This window comes from Prunus dulcis, chromosome 5, assembly GCF_902201215.1.
Source record: "Prunus dulcis chromosome 5, ALMONDv2, whole genome shotgun sequence".
Lineage (NCBI taxonomy): Eukaryota > Viridiplantae > Streptophyta > Magnoliopsida > Rosales > Rosaceae > Prunus > Prunus dulcis.
The window spans coordinates 3902015-3919895 of record NC_047654.1 but is presented as its reverse complement, the minus strand read 5'-3'; the positions used below and the strand labels follow the sequence as shown (position 1 = coordinate 3919895).

Here is a 17881-nt window from a genome sequence, read left to right as displayed (position 1 = left end):
TTTTATGAAAGGTTCGTGTTTTCTTGTTCACTAGGCGTGAAGTAGAAAGATGACTGACGTCGGAGACGATGGTATTAGATGCGGATGAGTTTTTTGTTAATGTTTTTCATCTCTAATATTGAACTTTAAAAAATATATATATATATATATATTGGTTTTAATATATTGACACACCCACCCACCCCAATTTTCTTGGACCATAGTGTCCAAGAGAACATGATTGAATTCTTGAAATCAGAATGCGTACTTTTATTATATTGACACACCCACCCACCCACCCAATCTCTAGTACGTTTCTCTTTAGAGTACTTCCACCCATTTACCATGGCAAATAGCAAAGGCAAGTAAGAGCAGTTATTGTTTACTTGAATTGTATATTCTCTAGAATTTTTTTTTTGGGTACTTTTCTACTCATTACCATGGTAATTCAAGGGTAATTACAATTTACATGGGATTAATTTTATTTATATATATGAGATTAATAAATAAAATTTTGCTGTATAATTTTTTTTTCGAATTTTTTGGTAATTGTTTTCAATTTTTTAAAACATTTTTTTCTTTGCTGATGTCAATGCCTATCTTGCCTTGGGCCTTGCCGGGCTGGATGTCACCGCTGGAGCTGATTTTTGGAGACCAGGGCCTTTTGCGTGGGCTGGGCTGTCCGCTAAACTGCCCTTACCTCTATCCTTTATCATACATCCCACCTCTTGGAGTCTATTCGTCCAAAAACATCCTCTCAGAACCCATTATCTTCAAGGGACCAAGAATCAAACGTGGGCTCATCAGCTGTAGCACTCTCCCTCATGTGCCCTTGATTGCTCGTCTGCTCTCGGCGGTCAGGTAGTGTTTTGTAGCAGCGACGTCTTCTATCAGGTACTGTTCTCTCCTCTGGAACTGAGTCGTTAAATCTTTTCGTTCCAGATCGATACCGTACCGCGATTGGGTACGCTCGATAGATCGAAATTCGTTGGGATGAGGGACTTAGGCAACTATGGTTTTTCTTCTTAGAAAATGAAGACATGCATTGATTTGGCCTCTTGAAACCTGCATTTTGATATTCTTCCAACCTGCCGCTTATATTAATTGGACATGATTAACTGCAAATTTTGTAATTGCATAATAATAGGTGCCTGTATGTGGTATGCGACGGCACACTTGCATATAGAATATATTTAATTGCATAATAGTCTGTGGCTAGGGCTATTAGTGGCCAGCCTAAGACTCAGTCTCGCTCAACTCATCTCTCTGCTTTCAGTCTCTGGCTCACCTCATCTCTAAATATTTGGGATTTCAGAGTGGTTTCTCCGGCTCCTGAATCCACTGCAAGTAAACCTAAGACTCATTTATGTTGTGTTATTGATATGCGTAGGCTTTTTGGTCTATGTAAACTGAGGTTATTGCTGTAGAAATTCCCCTCTTTTTGAAACCCATTCTTTGAAGAAATTTCAGTAAAATACAATGACCTGCTTTGAATTGGATGTCAAATTGTAAAGTGAATATTCTGTTAGGTATATATACCTTGTCTTCGGATATTTCAATAGGACAAACAAGACCTCTTTTTTCTTTTCATAGTTGACTGCGCAAGCCATGTGCTTCATTGAAAGCCTTTTTCCCCAATATGCATTCTGTGTGCAAGCCTCTTTTTTACTTAATGTTGTTACTTTTTTCACTTTCTAGGATCAATAATCTCATTGATTTGAAAACCTAGACATTCCCAGATTACCATGCTGCCAACACCTCTCTTGCGTGGATTGAAGAAAAAAGCTAAAAGGAAACAAATTCAACAACAAGATGCAGAACTCGAGCGATTCGAGTCACTCCCATGGAACCCATCTCTTCCCAATGATGAAGACAAAGCCTTCTCTAATGTCGTCGGCAACAACGAGCTCGAAGGAGGTTAGTGCATTTGCTTTCTTAATTTTGTTTTTTGTTTCAAAGAAGCTGGGTGTTTACATTTGATATTGTTAATTTGAGTGAATGCAGGTTTTCTTATGCTTGAAGAGATTGATGAAGCTGAATATGGTTTACAAATTCCTGAACCACAATTAGCAAATAGGAATAAGAAGGAAAAGTCTAAGCAAAGTAAAAAGTCCAAGAAACGGAAGCGTGGTGGGGTCGATGGCTCTGCTGGCGATGGAGCTGAGGCTAAGGGTGAAGAGATATTTGACAAGGATGATAATGAGATGAATAAAGAGAAGAAAAAGAAAAAGAAGCCGGAGGAAGCTCAGGGAAGTGAGAATGTTGCGGGAAATGGTGGCAATGAGGTTAAAAATAAAGACAAGGATGAAGATGTGAATATTAAGAAGAAAAAGAAAAAGAACAAGAAGAAGAAGAAGAAGGCCGGGGAGACCTTGGAAACTGAGGAGAACACAGTTGGTTAGTGTTGTATTTATACTTTTGGGATTTTCCAATGCTAATTTATTTTATTTTATTTTATTTCTTTTTATTGGTGTTGTGTTGTGCTGTTTCTTTTTTTATATTCTTTTTTATTTTATGCATTGGTGTTGTGATTCCAGATGACAGTAGCAATGGCAAGGAAGAAATTGAAGAAGAGCCTTTTGATGAAAATGAATATTATGCATGGAATGAGTTGAGACTCCATCATCTGATTATGAAATCAATATATCGGCTTGGGTTCAAGGAACCAACGCCAATACAGAAAGCTTGTATTCCTGCTGCTGCTCATCAAGGAAAGGTTGGTTAAGGTTATTGTGTAAGATCTTGGATAGGTTGTGATTATATCTGGTTTGATGGTCATTATAATTGATTTATATGGCAGGACGTTATTGGTGCTGCGGAAACAGGGTCCGGGAAGACTCTAGCTTTTGGTTTGCCCATTTTGCAACGGTTGTTGGAGGAAAGAGAAAAAGCTGTGAAGATGTTTGATGAAAAGGGGGAGGAAACAGAAAAGTTTGCTCCAAAAGGTCTTTTACGGGCCCTTATTATTACTCCCACAAGAGAACTTGCAATTCAGGTAATACAGTTGCATTGCCAGTTGATTTTCTTCATGTAATTCTCAGTTGCATGAGTGCATATGTTGACATTTTGTATAGTTTGATGCCTGCTGCTGCATCTCTTGTTATGTTCGAGTCTAGGAGTTGGTGAAGATAGCTGGAAAACAACAGTTTTCCTGTCTTATTTTTTGTAACTTTTCTAAAATAAGCCTTTGGTTTTTATAGTAAAAGAAGGTTCATTCCTAGTGGATGCAGCAGAAATTTCCATTTTTTACAAGCTGGGATGCAGCAGAATTTTCCATTTCTGAAAAGTTATCCGATGTTTATTTTTGCGTTCTTTGGGAAGCAAGAGCTTACTCATCCCTTTCCAGATTGTTTTTCAACATAAATAGCGGAACTACTTTTTGAATAATTGGAACATATGGGTTTTATAATTTTTGTGAACCGTGTTTGATTTGGAATCTGCATGTGGGGAATTTTCATTTTTCATTTTTCAATTTCCAGGTCTCTGATCATCTTAAGGCAGTTGCCAAGGATACAAATGTTAGAGTGGTTCCAATAGTTGGAGGGATGTCAATGGAAAAGCAGGAGAGACTTCTAAAAGCAAGGCCTGAGATTATTGTTGGGACTCCTGGAAGATTATGGGAACTTATGTCTGGTGGAGAAAAGCATCTAGTTGAGGTTAGTACTGATAATATTATGTATTTATGCAGTTGCCTTCATTGGAGGAGGGCTATCCCTGTTCTAGCTTTGTGACTCCAAACGTATGAAGAAATAGGGTGACCATAGTCGCAGTTGTGGTGTCATGCAATGCTTGTTCTCGTGTGCATAAATGAGCTGCACACATGTACTACACCCTTGACATGTGGTATAGTTTAAATCAATTTTGTGACTCTTATTTTCTGCTTTTGCAGTTACATTCATTGTCTTTCTTTGTGCTGGACGAGGCTGATCGAATGATAGAAAATGGTCATTTCCGCGAATTGCAGTCAATAATTGACATGCTTCCAGTGAGGAATGGATTAACTGAATCCCATTGTGAAAATGCACAAAATTCTGTGGAGATGTCCAACTTTCAGACGAAGAAAAGACAAACATTTGTTTTCTCTGCTACTATAGCACTATCTACTGATTTTCGTAAGAAGCTAAAGCGTAGTTCGCTAAAATCAAAGCAATCAATGTCTGATGGGGTGAATTCTATAGAAGCTCTAAGTGAGCGAGCAGGAATGAGAGACAATGTTGCCATCATTGATCTGACAAATGCATCCATTTTGGCAAATAAGCTTGTGGAGTCATTTATTGAGTATGTGCCTCTCATCTATTCATCTATTGTCTGGCATGTGGATCTCGTTCTCATGAGATTTCAATTCATCTTAAGAACTTAGTCATTTTGAGTATAATATCCTGAATTTCTGTTTCTCCATTGAATTGGGTGAACTCAACTCTCTCTCTCTCTCTCTCTCTCTCTCTCTCTCTCTCTCTCTCTCTATATATATATATATATATATATATATATTTATATTTATACACTTTCTTTCATTCACACATACACGTACACACATGTGCGAAGTGGTGATTTAGTGAATAGCTAAGTAAGAGCATGGCATCTTATACCTTAGATCCAATATGGAGGTTAATGCACTTGATCCACTGCATCTTAAGTAATACATTGTACTTTTTTTTTAATGGTACAAAGGAGGTCAAAGGAGGACAGGGAATTCGAAGTTTGACCTTGGGTGCAGGGGTAAGTGCTCAGTCCTGTTGGAGCTACAAATCCCTGTCTAATAACATGTACTTAGTCATTAAAGGGGGAAAATAGTTTGTTGAACTTTCTATTTGTCCATTGAATTATGTGAATGTTAATATGTTTGTGTTTTCTTTTTACCTTTCCTGACATATTTGTACTGAAATTGGTAGCCCCAGTTTTAACTCCTTCCAGAAAAAAAATGTGATTGTACTTTTGAGGCCTTCATTTGGGATGAGGGAACCAATTGTTCATAAAATATAGTGTAAATCAATTCCAGGTCTTCATACCTTTAACTGGTGTATGCCTGGTGTCTAGCACCATTTGTGGTCCTATGCCTTAATGACGGATGCATAGTATAAAATTAGATATATTTTTAGTTATTAAAATTTAAATTTAAGGTTATGTACTTATTTCTGTTAGGGATCACTTGTCATATTGGGTATTTTTGGTATCTTACTATTTTAGTACTGCTTGTATAAATATGCCTCATTGTACTAGGATGGGTGATTTTGGTACATTGATCAAATAGCTTATCCCAGTTTTTCTGTCTCCTTGTTTTCCTTATCTCGCTCTGAGTAACTGCTTTTCTATTTTCTCCTTCTAGTATCTTTCTCTCTTTCTCAATTCTCTCCTTTTCCTGCATCATTCTTATATTATGATAGGAACCTGTAAACTTTATTTTTTCAAAAAGAAAGATGGGCAATAAGTATTTCAATGATCATACATAGATGCTCAAACAATTGAGTTCCTCTTCCTGTTTATGCCTATGCATATGGGAGAGGCCTTCATGTCATTAGTTGATATCTCTACATTAAGTTGAAAGAAAGTGAATCCCTAAAACGGTCCTCATAAGACTAGCACTGCTTTTTCTTCTAATGCATGCCTCGGAAATGTGTTTCCCATTTTGGCCAAAAGAGGACCTGATTGCAAACAATGACATCTCACAGAAAAACCAGTGCTCTCTACTTCCAATGTACTCTTGGCTCGCTATGATGCCTACATCCGTCATATTTCCTATTGTTTATAAAATAAAGAAAATTTCTTCCAGAGTTACGTAAAGAGGTCCTCTTAGGACATGTAGTGCTATGCGGACCTCATATTGTCTCCTTTTTCTTCAGCTAAGAGAGGACCTGATAAGAAACAATGGCATCTCAGAAAGCCAGTGCTTTGTACCTTCAATCTGTTCTTGGCTCGCAATGATGCCTGCATTCTTTCGTAGTTTCCTATTATCTATAAAACAAGTAAAATTTTCTTTCACTGGTTGCATAATTCAAGTAGTAAAGAGGTCCTCATAAGACACCAAGTACTGTTTCCTCTAATGCAGACCTTGGAAGAGTGTTTCCTCTTTTGGCTAAGAGAGGACCTGGTAGCAAAAAATGTCATCTCAGGAAGCCAGTGCTCAGTACTTTCAATCTGCTCTTGGCTCACTATGATGCCTATACCTCTTCATTTTTTCCAATTTTTAGCAAATAAAGAAAAGTATGTCACACCTAGGTTACTTAATAGCTTTAAATAGTAAAGAGGTTCCCTTAAGACACTGTTGCTGTTTCTCTAATGCAGACCTTGGAATGATATCTCGTTTTTGGCTGAGAGAAGCTGATAACAAACAATGGCATCTCCAAAAGCCAGTGGTTTGTAACTTCAATCTGCTCTTGGCTCGATATTATGCCTAAATTTCTTAGTTACCTATTATCCATAAATAATTTTCTTTCACATTTACATAATAGCTGTGAGTAGGAAATCTATTAAAGATTCTTTTCTTTGTTCGAAATTGTTAGATCTCCACATAACAGGAGAAGAGATATGGTAACTGAGCAGAGTGTCTTGGGAGATTTTAGATGTTTAGATATGTCCTTGGTTCGTGTAAATTACAAAGTCTGTAAATGATTTTTATTTTATTGCATTCTTGTGTTTAAGTAATCGAAGGTACTTTGGATTTAGTTTAGCATGTTAAATGTAATTTTGATTTTGCCATCTTTTGTGGAGCTAATATTTGAATGGCAATGAAGAATCTTTAAACTCGTTTTCTTTAGTATCATATGTGATTCAGGTGAAATTTTCTCTCACAGCTTTGAACTGTATGCTATTACTTCTGTACCTTATTGTGGTTGAAATTCATCAAATATTGGAGCGTGATTAAGAGGGGTGTGGTTTTGGGAAAATGTGCAGTAATGGAGGTTTTCTGGGTAAGTTTTATGGAGCGGAATTGATGGAAGTGTAATATTTCTTTTGGGTGGTTAGGGGTGGGTAGGGGGAGGGTAGGGGGAGTACTTATGGGAGAGGGTTCGATTTTTGGGATCATTAGGCTTCGGTTTCTTCAGAGTTTAGGAGCAGTTCTTTGTTAGCTGTCTTTTCAGATTGGAGAGCTGCTGTTCTCTAGTGCCTTATTTTGTTGTTCTGGATGTCTTATGGTATTGTTTTGTGATTCTAGCTTAGTGCAGTGGATTTCTTGTCCTCTGTTTCTGTTTCTTTTAATCAATCATTTTATTTCTTATAAATAAAAGTGGGAAAAGAATATATATTTTTTATTTCTTGTACTTCCATATCTTATTTTTAGATGGTGGGGACAATTTACGTTTTAGATTAAAATCTGCCTTGGACTTGGAGTAAATTCTCTGCCTTAATTTAAACACTTCTGCACTTTTCATTCATCCTAACCTCAACCCATTCAAGCCTTTAAAACTAAAATAAAAAATTGGGATCAGTTTTTTGAATAAGTTGTTTAGTCATTTTATTTTATTCTCTCCCATTTTATTGCATGAGTTTTTCCAGTGGAATGCTACTTAATCATCTTAGGTTTGCAGATGCACAGAAGAAGATAAAGACGCCTATTTGTATTATATTTTAAGTGTTCATGGACAAGGTCGCACACTTGTGTTCTGTACGTCAGTTGCAGCGTTGCGACATGTATCATCACTCTTGCGCATTCTTGGAACAAATGTATGGACGCTTCATGCTCAGATGCAGCAGCGAGCTCGCTTGAAGGTTCGTTTTTTCGTTTTCCAAATAAGTCAAACAAGGTTGTAACAAAAATATATTGCAAACACAAAGTTTAATTAAAATTTTCATTCGATCTGGTGGGCCTTGACATTTTATGATTTTCTGTGCAAAATTTGGTCATGTGAATGATTGACAAAAATTCTTTACTATTCAGATATATTCAATCAATGGTTATTTAGGAAAGAAAGTTTGAAGTTCAACCTTTTAGATTCAAGGAGCTGAGGGCGGTAGGTGTAGTTTAAACAGAGCAATTATATACTGAGACAGATACCTGTTTAAAAATAAATATGATCATCATATTCCTATGAAGTAGACTATGAAATGGCAAAGGTTTTTTCTTTTTGGGTACTTTTTGAAAAAAATAATCTTACCAACCCTTTTATGTTTGTGTCCTAGAGCTCGTACTTAAATGTATATAATCTGGCTCCCGACAAACTGGAATTGGGACGGATCTGATGCCTTTTTTATAATTTTTATAGTCACATTTGCTCTTCCCAAGACTTGGTTGTATTTACACGATTCTTTAATTTCTTTTTTAACACCGTTCTGCTCTTCATCATGCTAAATGCAGGCAATCGATCGTTTTCGGGGAGATGAACATGGTTTACTTGTGGCCACTGACGTTGCAGCAAGAGGCCTAGATATTCCTGGTGTTCGAACTGTTGTTCACTACCAGCTTCCACATTCAGCAGAAGTAAACATTTGGATGCTTTTAACCATGTTTGTTGGGGTTCTTACAGTTTCTGACAGGAGAATGTGTTTTATTTATTTATTACTAGGTTTATGTTCACAGAAGTGGTAGAACTGCTAGAGCTTCTGCTGATGGGTGCAGTATTGCACTAATTGCACCAAATGAGACATCCAAATTCGCTTTGTTGTGCAAATCATTTTCTAAGGTAGCACTTTTCAAAAGAAGGCTTTATTTTGAATTTTACATCAAGGAAAAATTAAGTGCTAATTGATGGTGGTTTAAATATTGAGTATGTAGTCATACGTTGAATATATCAATCACAGCACTTGTTGTTTTCAGTTCTGTGACTTCCCCCAATTTATCCTTAATATGTTTTTTTTTTCTGTACTCAGGAAAGTTTTCAGCGATTTCCCATGGACAACGCATACTTGCCTGAGGTCATCAAACGATTATCTCTTGCGCGTCAAATGGACAAAATTCTCCGGAAGGATTCCCAGGTATATTCATATATTTAGAATTTTATTGTGCAATTCTATTGGTGGGCATTGTGGGCCAAGCCGCTCAAGGCCTATGCCTAGTGCTCCCTAGGGCCACAAAAAGGGCAAGGCGAGTGTGACTTGGCCTTTGGTATGAAAGGCTAGGTCTTACCCAGCCTATTTAATAAGACTCAAACTTCCTGTTTAGGCTGAGCTTTCCCATCCAGATGAGGAAAAGCTACGCCTAGGCCTATCCCTTAGTCCAAACGATTGAATGGCCCATAGGGACAGGCCTAGAATTGACCACGACTTTTAAACAGGGGTTTTTGTGGTTTATATAATTTAAATGATTTAAATTATTATGAAACTCCCTTTGTCAACCTAAATACAGAAAATGTCAGTTATATATCATTTGTACATTAATGTTATTTAAAAATGAAGGCTAATATGGTAAATAAACCTTATAACCTAAATCAAAATATAACATATAATATCTGTTATGTACCTTCCATTGCATTGCACGTGGTCTAAAATCAAGTTACTAATTATTTATTCACCAAACAACTGACATAAATTATCACCAAACAACAATATTTTCTTTGAAAAAATTAAATCTTATAACCTAAATCAAAATATAACATATATTATCTGTTTAAGAGTAAGCCCACTAGGCAAAACAGAAGGCCCAGCTCAGTAGGCCTTGTAATGATTGGCTGGCCTTTTCAATGAAAGATGACCCAATCCCAACCAAGGTGATATGGACTGTCCCTGCTTGTGCGTGCCATTGGCCCAGCTCGATGCATCATCCCAAAACTTGGGATGCGACCCTTACTTACTTTGTATGTAATCATGATTTTGCATGTTACTCTAGTTTTTCTTTTCTCTAAGTTACAGCTGATCTGCATATTTTCTAGTCTTCTCTTATAACATACGTGCATACTAGTACCAATTTTGGTGATTCCTGTTCATGTCTATTTCAAAATTTTCTCATAATTTGCTATAATATGTTTGACATTCTTTTGTTTGTTCATGACCTCATTTTACTAATTGTTTAGTTTCTTTTTCTTTTTCAGGAGAAATCAAAGAAAAGCTGGTTTGAAAGAAATGCAGAATCGATTGAATTAGTTGTGGACAACGATGACAGCGAGGAAGAAAGGGTGAAAAATCATAAGAAAAGGAAAGCCAGCTCCATGAATTTAAACAAGTTGCAGCAGGTTGCGTAATACTATGAGCTTTCCTGTTTTTCATAATGCAGTACCTCGTCTGTTTGTCAAGTATTGCATATTCTAAAGTTTAGGGCAATATCATTTGATCTATTTTTGTCTGGAAAACAGGAGCTCAAGATATTACTTTCGCGCCCATTACAACCGAAGTCATTTTCACATCGTTATTTTGCAGGGGTAACTATCTCGCCATCGTATTTCCCTTTTTGAAAAAAATCTTTTATAAGACGTGACATTCTTTTCTAGAAGCTGTTAGTTAATTGCTGTTAATCTTGGCAAAGTAGTTTTTACGCTGATGCATTCTTTAAATTTTCATACTATCACTTTATTTTTTGGCGGAATGAGAAACTTCTATCCATGAAAAGAAAGATGTTCAGGGAAAGATAGACAAGAATCAGTCTAAGCATTACTAGCTAGAGCATAACATTTAAATTTATTTCTCACCCATTGAGATTAATTAAATTAAATGGAGTACCATTGAAATTCTTAGACCAAAGGAAGGGCCAAGCAATGACACTAAATGAAAGTCCATTTCTTGTAGAATAGACTAGGATTATTATTCTTGTATATGGTTATCTCAGTAATTTAGTTCCTGAGGGTTTCTAATAGGATTTTAGGTCAATAAATTAGGTCTTTGTATTTCTGTAGAGGTAGACTTGGTTCATGTAGTACCAGAAGGGGTTTTAGAACTTTGGGTAGAATTAGGGAGAAAAATGAGATTAGAATTTTCAGAAAGTAGAGGAAGAAAGAGCTAGAAAGATGAGATGAGAGAGACATTAGTTTATGGACTGGGGAAAGAGATACTGAGGGATTCAAGAAGGATAAACTTTATTCATCAACCAAGTCTGGCTCTAGAGAACTACAAAACCCTTAATTTATATAGACCTAAAACCCTATGAGAAACCCTCGGTAACGTAATTAATTAAATCAACCTAACTTCAAAAACCCTAAATTAAAACAATAATTGTAGCCTATTCTGCATAACCATTTCCCAAACCCTGAGTTAGGTAGCCCATCATTTAATTATTCTGCATAACCATTTCCCAAAGCCTGAATTAGGTAGCCCATCATTTTCCTTTCCTCAACATCAATGCAGACCAAGACAAACGCTTAATCAAGGACGAAAATATCTGCCAATATACCTACAGATTGGATTTTCAGAGTGTCGACCCCCTTTCTTCCCCCCATATCGCCGATATTTCATTGATTTCCCTGATATTTGTTGACAGTTCTGACATTTCCCGATATCAGCATTAAAACCTAGAAATTTTTTGTGATTTTTGAAGGTAAGAAGGAAGAAGATGCAAATTCAAACCAAAAGAATCTCTGATCATTATTGTTTAAAACCTCTAATGAAGTCAAATATGAACCAAATTAAACCTTAATTGAATACCCATCTACTAACCCAGCCATTTTATCAATCTAAATATCCAAGCAACCTGGTGATGATTCTAATGCAAATAAAACCAATCGTTATACACCAATACCGAAAATGATTTCATTATTTTTATATGTTAATCACCAAGAACTTCCATCTCTAAGCTGATGTCTCTCCTTAAGTCGCAAAACTCTTCTCCCCTTCCAACTCATAAATTTCTTTATCTAGGCACTGTTTATTGAAAACATAAAAATTCTTTTGTTCCACAGTCTCGGCTTCCTTTTTAACTCTAATTTAATAAACCTGAACCTTCCCGTATCTCATTTGACACTATTACCTTGCTTGCATTTATCCCTTTATGCCCTTTATGCAGCCACATAGGCCTGAATGGTAAAGGACCCAACCTAAAACTGTTGGAATCCCAAACGGCAGGTAGATACTACCACCCCAACCGAGGCTGTCTGTTTAACACTTGAGTAACTCCTCATGATTTTGGTCTGGTTGTTGGTAAGAGTTGGATTCCAAAATTGTGGGTTAAAGAGCACAGGCTATCTGCCTAACACTTGGGTAACTCCCCTCCTGTAATTGTGACCAGGTTGTTGGAAGAGTGAAAAGAAAATTAGTAAAATTGAATAGGAGTAGAAAAATATTATAGAACTGGTTTGAGAATATTTTGTCATATTATCTTTAGTTATTGTTTACCAAGAAACAAAATTGTCATATTATATAGTTTGTAGCTGTATACCAGATTATTCGATGCACGTTTATATGTCAATCGTTTAACATAAATGTATAACCCTTTTCTTTTATACGGTCGCATGTGCCCGATGTGGATTAAGTATAAAACTAAGGAATGTCATGTAGTAACTAATCACAAGGGAACTAAGGGAATTGAGAATCAAGTCTTCATGTACTGCTAGCATTACATCTGGAATGTTTGGATAACTCCTTGTAGGTTTACTAAATTATGGCCTTCACATTTTTAGATTCTTTATTTTCACAGGCTCTCTCAAAGAATATACATTTCATGGCAATTGGGTGTTCTTTTGCATGTTCTGTCTAGCATTCTATGGCAGAACAATGCTGTACAGTTTTTTCCCCTTTCCTTTGCTACTTAACCACTTATGTTTATAACCTGACATTCCTGAATTACTATATTCTCTCCCCTTTATGGTGTTTTCTGGAGAGTTGAGGTCGAACTTATGATTAATATGATCATGATCTCCACTAAGGAGTATATTGGTCGTTGCACAATCTTTATAAGGGGCTCCTGCACTGTTGTGTTTTTCAAGTAATGGCACTGATCCTTTTTTGTTTTTATATTTTCAGGCTGGTGTCTCGCCTCTCATGCAACATCAATTTGAAGAATTGGCTAAGAAAAAATTCGGTGACAATAGTGACTCAGGAGATAAGAAAAAAAGTAAATTGGTAGTTATCGGTCAGGATTGTGTGGAACCACTCCAGGCACTTCGGAGTGCTGGGCATGAGGTAGTACCTAAAGGCTAAAGTCATAGATTTTACCTATTTCCTACGATCTGATTAAAGTTTTGTTGCATGATTTCTTACTCTTTTTCTCTTCTCATGTTGTGCACACTGAAATAGTTCCCAATATGAGAGGATCACATGATGTCCAGATAATATTGATATTTTTTTGTTATGGTTGAAACTTATGTATGGTCAAACTTGCACTTAAGTACATTTATCTACTTTGTCAAGCCTTCAAATTTTTTGAATTTCCATGGATTTTTCAAAATTTAAAAATATGGATACATTTGTTGATTAGAGAGAATGCATGCCATCATAAATGAACAGATGCATGGTAAACTATAATTACGATAAGATTAGCAGCTGATGTGTGCGAAAGCAATATTGAAGTCAACATGACAAACTACAGAAATTTGCTTTCATTTGACTTCTTATTTGGGTGAATAATAAGCATGCAGAGTTAAAATCTTTTGTTTTCTCTTTATTTTTATGTCCCTAACCATTACTTCGAGTTCCAGTATTTCATACTCTCTCTCTCTCTCTCTCTCTCTCTCTCTCTCTCTCTCTCTCTCTCAGGTGCACATAGATGGGAAAGAGATGGCACAAAAACGAAGAAACATAGTGGATTTGAGAAGGAAAAGAAAAGAGGAGAAAACACGTAAATTTTCTTTCCTTTTTCTTTTCTTTTTTTGTGTATCTGTCTTTTGGGGTCGAAGGGAGGTTGGCTCCTTTGGTTTTTGTATTGATATTGTTATTCCTTCCAGGTTTGAGAGATCAACGAAGAAAACGGAAGAAACAGCTTAAAGGGGGAGATTGAGCTGATTGGCCAATTGAAATTTTTGTCTACTCTGGTGTTGATAATCTAGGACCAACGACATATACTAATTATAAGTTCAAAGTAGCTTCCTTGGCCTTTTCTATTTTATTTCTCGGTGGAAGGGAGATTCTTTGATGCGGCCATTTACCTCTAGGTTGAAATTGAGTTTTAAATTCATGGTCATGCGGCCTTAAACCTTCAGTTATTATTTCAAGTTTTTGTTCTTTAGTACGTAATAAGAATTATTCAGCTCTAAGTAAAATGACTGAGATTTGCCCCTCCTTGTGCTTTTTTTTGGTTTTTTGTGTTTTTGGGGTTGTGGAAAGAATGACAAAATGCATTGCATAAAAAACATGCAAAAACCTGACAACAGGCCTTGCCCATAGAAGACATGAACATGAGAAACCCAATTGGAACATCGCTTGCATCCTCTGTATTACTGCGGCTGCTGGCACAAAGTTAGCTGATGCTTATTCCTCAAATACGGTCATTGCTTCTTCTCCGGTAAAAGTTCACGACTTGTAGGCCTTTTACCTGGCTTTGCTGACCCATTGTGGAAAAGGAGGCCACAAGATGGTCAAGCTAAATGTCGAATGAAAATTGAGATTAACTTATAACCTGGGCATCAAGCTAAACATATAATTTGGGACAAAGTAGATCTTTTGACTCTCACCCAGGTCTAGAAACGTTGACGTTTCAATTTATGTGTTTCTTCAATTCGGGCAAATTTGTCTACTTCAGTCAACCACTATAAAAAATAAATAAATAAATTGATTGGTCTGAAAACGTTTTTATCAAAATAGACCAAGGATCTAATCTATTTATGCTCTAGCGTTATTATTCAATACAAAGTTTCAGAAATTCAATATTAAGATGTACAATTTAACGTACAAAGGGTCATTCATGAGAATTTACACAAATTTGTACTCATATAGTGTCATGATAATTTCCCCATTAATCTCATAATAATTCAAAGTTTGGGAGGTCAAAGTCTTGGGGGGTTTCTATATGACATTTATTTTCATTACTAACTAGTTCACCCAACAAATAAGGTAACTCTTGTGTTTGGCTTGATCCGATTTGTTTCGGATTTATTTACTATAAAAAGCAAAACACCATGAAACACTCAAAGACAATGAATCAAACTAAGCTCCATCAAGGGACTTGTGGCTCAAGTGGTTAAGAGCATTTACCCTTACACCTCAGATCCTAGGTTCGATTCCCCCCCTCCCCCAATATCGCTTGTATCAAAATCAAACTAAGCTCCAAATGGCCAACCCTTTGAGCACTCTACTTCTTGTGGCTCTACTTTCTCTTTCAGCTGCTGCAGCAACAAGAACTAAGCTGCAACCAACCAACAATGTGGATGGTGGCATTTGCAAATCATTGGTGGAGACACAAGGCTATGCTTGCGAAGAACATAAAGTAACTAAATTTTATAAGATGCCAGCCTTAGTTTTATCTTTTTTTCATCAGTTTATATATGTCACTCTTTTTTTGGCATTAACTAATTAAACTTTGTTGTATCTTTTTTCGTGTAACTTTTGGTGGGTTTAAGGTAACAACAGCAGATGGTTATGTCCTTGGCTTGCAAAGGATTCCAGCTGGTCGGTCCGGTAACAAGACAGCAGCTAAGCTGCCTGTTTTGTTACAACATGGACTCCTTATGGTTTGTACCTAATCAAGCCACCATATACCTGAACCCTAAATGTGCACAGTACATGGCATAACAAGCAATTAAGAAACAATTTATGTGTGATAACAGGATGCTTCAGCTTGGCTGCTCAATGAGCCGGATAAGGCTTTGGCATTCATCTTGGCAGATAAGGGTTTTGATGTATGGCTTGCCAACGCTCGCGGGACAGAATCTAGCCGCAGACACACATCACTTAGCCCTAATGATCCTGTACGAATCACTTTGCTTTTATTTTAATCACATCATAATCTGCATCGTAATTAAGCTTATACGTTCTAATGATACATGTTTATATATGTAGGCATACTGGGACTGGTCATGGGATGAATTGACTGGTTATGATCTTCCTGCTGCATTCCAGTATGTGAACAATCAAACAGGACAGAAATTACACTATGTTGGTCATTCCTTGGTAAATATTTACTGGATCCAGGTTTTTTTTTTTTTTTCTTTTCCTTTTTTGTGACACATATAATTAACAAACAAGTATGACTGAGACTTGGAAAGTATTGAAATTATAGGGAACTTTGACTGCCCTTGCCGCCTTCTCCCAAGAAAAGCTGTTAAACCTGCTAAGATCAGCTGCTTTGCTTAGTCCAATTGCTTATCTTGGTCAGATATCGCCGTTTGGAAGAACTGCTGCCGACATATTTTTAGCTCAAGTAACACAACTCGATGAACTTTTATTTTATTTTATTTTATTTTGAAATTATGGGATTCTTAGTTCATTCATTATGAACTAGATTAACTGACCAAAGTGTTATCTGTTTTATTTAACAGGGACTGGCGTTGTTCGGTTCCCAGGCATTTCCAAACGAGTGAGACTAGCAACTTAACCTATTTTGCTTAAGTAGCAAAGGCAATCGCAGACAATATCATAAGTTTAATTCCTATACGTACTTCACAAATTTCTTCTGGCTCTGAGGCCAACAATGCTAGCCTAGAGCATGAGAAGTTTCTCAACTATGTCTTATAATTTGTTGCATTGTTTCAAAGGAGTTGACAAGGATGCTTTTTACATTAACGATTACGTAGAAAACTGTCCTTCAAGTAAAATTTATTAGGATTTTTCATAGCAAAAAAAATAAAATAAGAGGTTGAATGTTAATCTATCTGATTCTTGGTCACTCATTTGTGAAAATTGACATGACAGTAACAATTTTCCTGTTCTTCCCAAAATCCCAACAGGCAGGTAAACCGACTTTTGGATTTTATCTGCACAAGACCAGGCATTGACTGCTCCAACTTTCTATCAGTTACAACAGGTGACTACAATGTTAAGCTTTCCCATTCATCCTTTTTAGCTTAAATTTCCTTTTTTCCTCCTCTGTTGATTGACTTGGTTTTTGCAATCTACAGGCCCAAATTGCTGCCTCAGTTCTTCAAGCATTGATGCTCTTTTTAAGCATACGCCACAGACCACTTCAACAAAGAATGCTCTACATCTCTTTCAGAGTAAGTCTCATTCATTTCCAAGTTTAGTTATGGTCACCTAACACTAAAGGTCTAAAGTCCACTACAAAACTGAAGTATTTGTTTGAAAATCCACCCTAATTACATTCAATACTTAATCTAATTTCAATTTTTGCTTCTTGTTGATTATCGAAAGTGGTCAGAAAGGGCACCATAGAAATGTATGATTACGGTCTGCCAATCACAAACATGCAGCACTACAGGCAGCCTACTCCTCCTGTGTACAACATGGCAAACATTCCGAAAGATGTTCCTCTATTCCTCAGCTATGGAGGGAGGGATCTGCTTTCGAACGTGTTTGATGTGAACCTTTTGCTGGACAACCTCAAAGATCATGACAAGGACAAGCTTGTGGTACAGTTCAGAGAGGATTATGCCCATATGGATTTTATTATGGCTATGAATGCCAATCAAGTTGTGTATGATCCTCTACTTTCCTTCTTCAGGCTCCATTGAGAGTTCATCTACTATTGTAATCTGCTTTTGGGATTTTATCTTTCTTTAATCTTGAATTGTCAAATTTAAGAAGTTTTGTTTATGTTTTTCCTTAAAACATAAATGTGAGCTTTCTTGTAGTGTATCTTGGTTTATCAAGAATAAAGTAATAAGTTATTTTGCCACATCCAGAATCCATTGAATATGAGTTTATATGCATAACAACTATCAACTCCCACAGACAGTAACGCAGAATGACCAAAAGAAAACCACCGATTTTAGTTTCATTGTCAACAAACCATTGTGGTAAACCCCTATTTTGTTACCAGATATTTTATGTTAGATTTGGAGATTTTCTATAGTGAGGCTTAAAAATTGAAGGTCGAGATGAACTTCTTTGATTCAGATAAACATGTGAGTAAGGTTAGAGCTCGTCCCCTTGCACCCAAGTTTGAATCCTCCTCTCTTTGATCAGATCAATTTAGAATAATTTAGACTATCGCGTG

The 17881-nt window shown here is 36.5% G+C and overlaps 2 protein-coding genes across 4 annotated transcripts; both read left to right on the top strand.

Annotated features, from left to right (window-relative positions):
- The first annotated feature begins 707 nt into the window (after positions 1 to 707).
- LOC117627417 (DEAD-box ATP-dependent RNA helicase 13) lies at positions 708 to 14051 on the top strand. 3 transcript variants are annotated; one of them, XM_034359515.1, is made up of 16 exons: positions 708 to 873; positions 1719 to 1896; positions 1984 to 2376; positions 2517 to 2695; positions 2780 to 2974; positions 3459 to 3635; positions 3869 to 4257; positions 7506 to 7686; positions 8273 to 8395; positions 8481 to 8597; positions 8785 to 8889; positions 9942 to 10082; positions 10203 to 10268; positions 12799 to 12957; positions 13531 to 13612; positions 13719 to 14051. In XM_034359515.1, exons 2-16 carry the CDS (start codon positions 1725 to 1727, stop codon positions 13769 to 13771), a joined length of 2532 nt encoding a protein of 843 aa, XP_034215406.1. In that variant the 5' UTR covers positions 708 to 873; positions 1719 to 1724; the 3' UTR covers positions 13772 to 14051. The 3 variants fall into 3 exon arrangements, with proteins under 3 accessions (XP_034215406.1, XP_034215405.1, XP_034215404.1); XM_034359514.1 differs by having other exon boundaries at positions 1709 to 1896; XM_034359513.1 differs by having other exon boundaries at positions 1678 to 1896.
- A 989-nt stretch (positions 14052 to 15040) lies between these two features.
- LOC117627593 (triacylglycerol lipase 2-like) lies at positions 15041 to 17396 on the top strand. The gene is made up of 9 exons (XM_034359749.1): positions 15041 to 15196; positions 15330 to 15440; positions 15537 to 15677; positions 15769 to 15879; positions 15989 to 16129; positions 16248 to 16285; positions 16656 to 16732; positions 16827 to 16922; positions 17077 to 17396. Exons 1-9 carry the CDS (start codon positions 15041 to 15043, stop codon positions 17394 to 17396), a joined length of 1191 nt encoding a protein of 396 aa, XP_034215640.1.
- Positions 17397 to 17881: the final 485 nt, after the last annotated feature.

Coding starts and splice junctions, on each gene's coding strand:
- LOC117627417 (XM_034359515.1), top strand. CDS start 1,725: ATGCTGCCAACACCTCTCTTGCGTGGATTGAAGAAAAAAGCTAAAAGG. Junction 2,696..2,779: donor CTGCTGCTCATCAAGGAAAG/GTTGGTTAAGGT, acceptor TTTATATGGCAG/GACGTTATTGGTGCTGCGGA. Junction 10,269..12,798: donor CACATCGTTATTTTGCAGGG/GTAACTATCTCG, acceptor TTATATTTTCAG/GCTGGTGTCTCGCCTCTCAT.
- LOC117627593 (XM_034359749.1), top strand. CDS start 15,041: ATGGCCAACCCTTTGAGCACTCTACTTCTTGTGGCTCTACTTTCTCTT. Junction 15,678..15,768: donor CACTTAGCCCTAATGATCCT/GTACGAATCACT, acceptor TTATATATGTAG/GCATACTGGGACTGGTCATG. Junction 16,286..16,655: donor TCCCAGGCATTTCCAAACGA/GTGAGACTAGCA, acceptor AAATCCCAACAG/GCAGGTAAACCGACTTTTGG.